The 2,649-nt window shown below is 36.0% G+C and overlaps 1 protein-coding gene across 1 annotated transcript; it reads right to left on the reverse strand.

Moving 5' to 3' along the window:
* Positions 1 to 1,914: 1,914 nt before the first annotated feature.
* On the reverse strand, positions 1,915 to 2,649 carry LOC114735237 (LOB domain-containing protein 22-like). Its single transcript, XM_028922915.1, has one exon. The coding sequence runs from the start codon at positions 2,647 to 2,649 to the stop codon at positions 1,915 to 1,917; it is 735 nt and encodes a 244-aa protein (XP_028778748.1).

Consider the following 2,649-nt stretch of genomic DNA (forward strand, 5'->3'; position numbering starts at 1 on the left):
TATACAGTCGATTCATGCATCAAAATTTTCCTTATCTTAAAGTGTTTTGATCTGATGGTGGTCACTTGAATGCCTCACTAACTCATCAATCAAGTTTAAAAGCTTTCACCGACTCACTGTACCCGTTGTGGCTTGTCAACATCGATCTCTTAAAATTTTTTGGTGAAATCTGTAATCCATCTACCACATTTAATTTGTCTGTTGATTGCTGTGCGTTGGACGAAAAATTGTTATTAATTAGGAAAATGCACCTGGCCAATGTAATGGTCAAACACTATCATACTATGTGACAATCTGCAGCTAGCATTTCATGATGAGTTTGTGCAGAGTTTGAAACTCAGAACCTTGTTAGGCAAATCCATGGTTACCGTTTCATTAGTGTGTATATGAAATGTGGGGTTATTATCAAGGAAGGGGATTTAGTATTTGATCATATGAAATGCACAGCGGAGAATTATATATGCATGGGCTTGGTGAGAATTTGGTTCAAGAACTTTTGATGATGAGATGAAGCCAGACAACTTCACATTTATGCTATCGTCTCAGTTCTTCCATGCCTTCATCATTTCCTTAAAAGCTGTAGCTATATTGTTTATTTTGATACCATGACATGAGCTTAATTAACTTGTCCGAAGTTAATGTTAATTCTCTCACACACGCAAAAGTTTTTGACTAGAGCATACACAAAAGTTGCAGATATATATGTTGCTGTCGGCCGCCAGTGTGCGCGAACGCCCACACACACACACCACACACAAACAACTTCTACTACAAGCATACAGCAGGGATATGATTTTCCTTCTCCAGTCATAGTTTTTCTACGGATTAAGTATGCCTTTCTGGTTCTTTTCTATGCTAAGAAAACTTTAAGATTTATTTGTAGCTTTACTGTTAAGCAAATCAAACTTTGATTTATCTAAACTATAGGTTCGTGCATCAGTATTATATTTTTGTAACACAACAGTCACACTGTTATGCTGCCTAAAGAAAAACCATGTGCAATTCATATATGTGAGAAGAATTAAAGGAAGAAGAAGAATTATTTAAGCTTCTGCTGGCTTTGTTGATATTTATTTTATTACTGTGGTGTTGATGATGAACTTAATGAAAGTTTTTTTCCTCAGACTCTTAGAACAACGCTGCACTACATATCAATATCAAAAATTCATCTAATTCAGCGGGCGCATATTATCTAGAGATTCACCCACATTTCAAATAATAAGTCAAATTAAATTTATAGAGAAATATATGTTAAATAAAAGTCTCATTTTACATTGAAAAACTGAGCATATATCTAACTTTGCCCACTGAATTCGATCACCTAACAAAACTTCCAATAACTTTTAAAGAATCTGTCATGTTGGAGGGCATATAATGTTATTGATTCTATAGAAATAAGAACTAATTAAAAAAATAACGCTTAATTCTCTACAAGATGTACTATAGCACCTTCTAAGCTTTGTTGCTTCCTATGATCTTAAACAAAATTGTGCCAAAATTGAAACCTGAAGTAAGATATATAATTTCCCATCAGCTAGTGCAATTTGTGAGGGTGAACAAGGTTGCAGCACCTTTTAGATCATGATCTTGAACTTGTTGAATGCAATTAACCTCTTCATTTACATCTGCATTTTCTATCTTGAACAAGATCGCCTCATCACTGCACGTAACAGTAAAAAAAAAAAGAAAAAGAAGAAGACAAACTTTATCACGTTAAAAACAAATTCAAGTTTACGTAATAATATGATATACACAAGTAAACAAACAAATAATAATATCATCACAATAATGGATGATGAATCCATATAGTGCAGTAAATAAATTGATGAATCCTTATAATTTGCTACGATAATTAAAATATACATAAATATATATATATATATATATATATATGAAAAACAAACCTCCGTTCCACTAATTCCTCAGGTTCAAAACCAATCTCGTTCCTTTCCTCACAATTAATGTTGTCAAGCATACACGACGAAGGTTTCTGATCATTGTTGTACATTCATCGCCGACATAACCGCCACCACTCTCATCGTCGCCGTTCTTGTCGTGAAACGACAAGGTTATGGATTCCTGCATGGCCCAAGAATTAACATCGTCCTGATGCTGCAAAGCAACACCATTATTGTTTTGATGATGTTGTTCCTGAACCATCAGATACGGATCCTGTTGAGCCAACTGATAATGACTAATATTATTAGGGTTGCACAGATTCAAATGATCGGCATCGTTATTAATATCGATAGCTTCCTGATGATGATGAGCTTGGGATCGAAAAACAGCGAGGTGTTGAAGAACAAGATCGAGTTCAGCTTGATGGTATTGGACCTGAGCTTGAAGCTCCTGGAGGTACCTGCAACAACCTCCGACAGGATCATTAGCTCGCATGTCGGATTGATAAATGATGGTTCGCATGGCGTTGTCTTTGTCGCGAGGGTTGAGGTTTTCGATGATTTTGGTGATGTTTCGGACGCCGAACAATTTATGGGCGTTGAGGAATTGACGTTGGCGATCGTGAGGGAAATAAGGTGCGAGAATGCAATCAGGAGCACACTTTCTACGTCGATATTTACAAGCAGCACAAGCCTGATTATTGTTGTTGTTAGGGTTAACGTTGTTGTTGTTGTTGTGAGAGAGGTTCAT

Source organism: Neltuma alba, unplaced genomic scaffold (genome assembly GCF_004799145.2).
Source record: "Neltuma alba isolate B1F8T4 unplaced genomic scaffold, ASM479914v2 tig00013191_pilon, whole genome shotgun sequence".
NCBI classification, from domain to species: Eukaryota; Viridiplantae; Streptophyta; class Magnoliopsida; order Fabales; family Fabaceae; genus Neltuma; species Neltuma alba.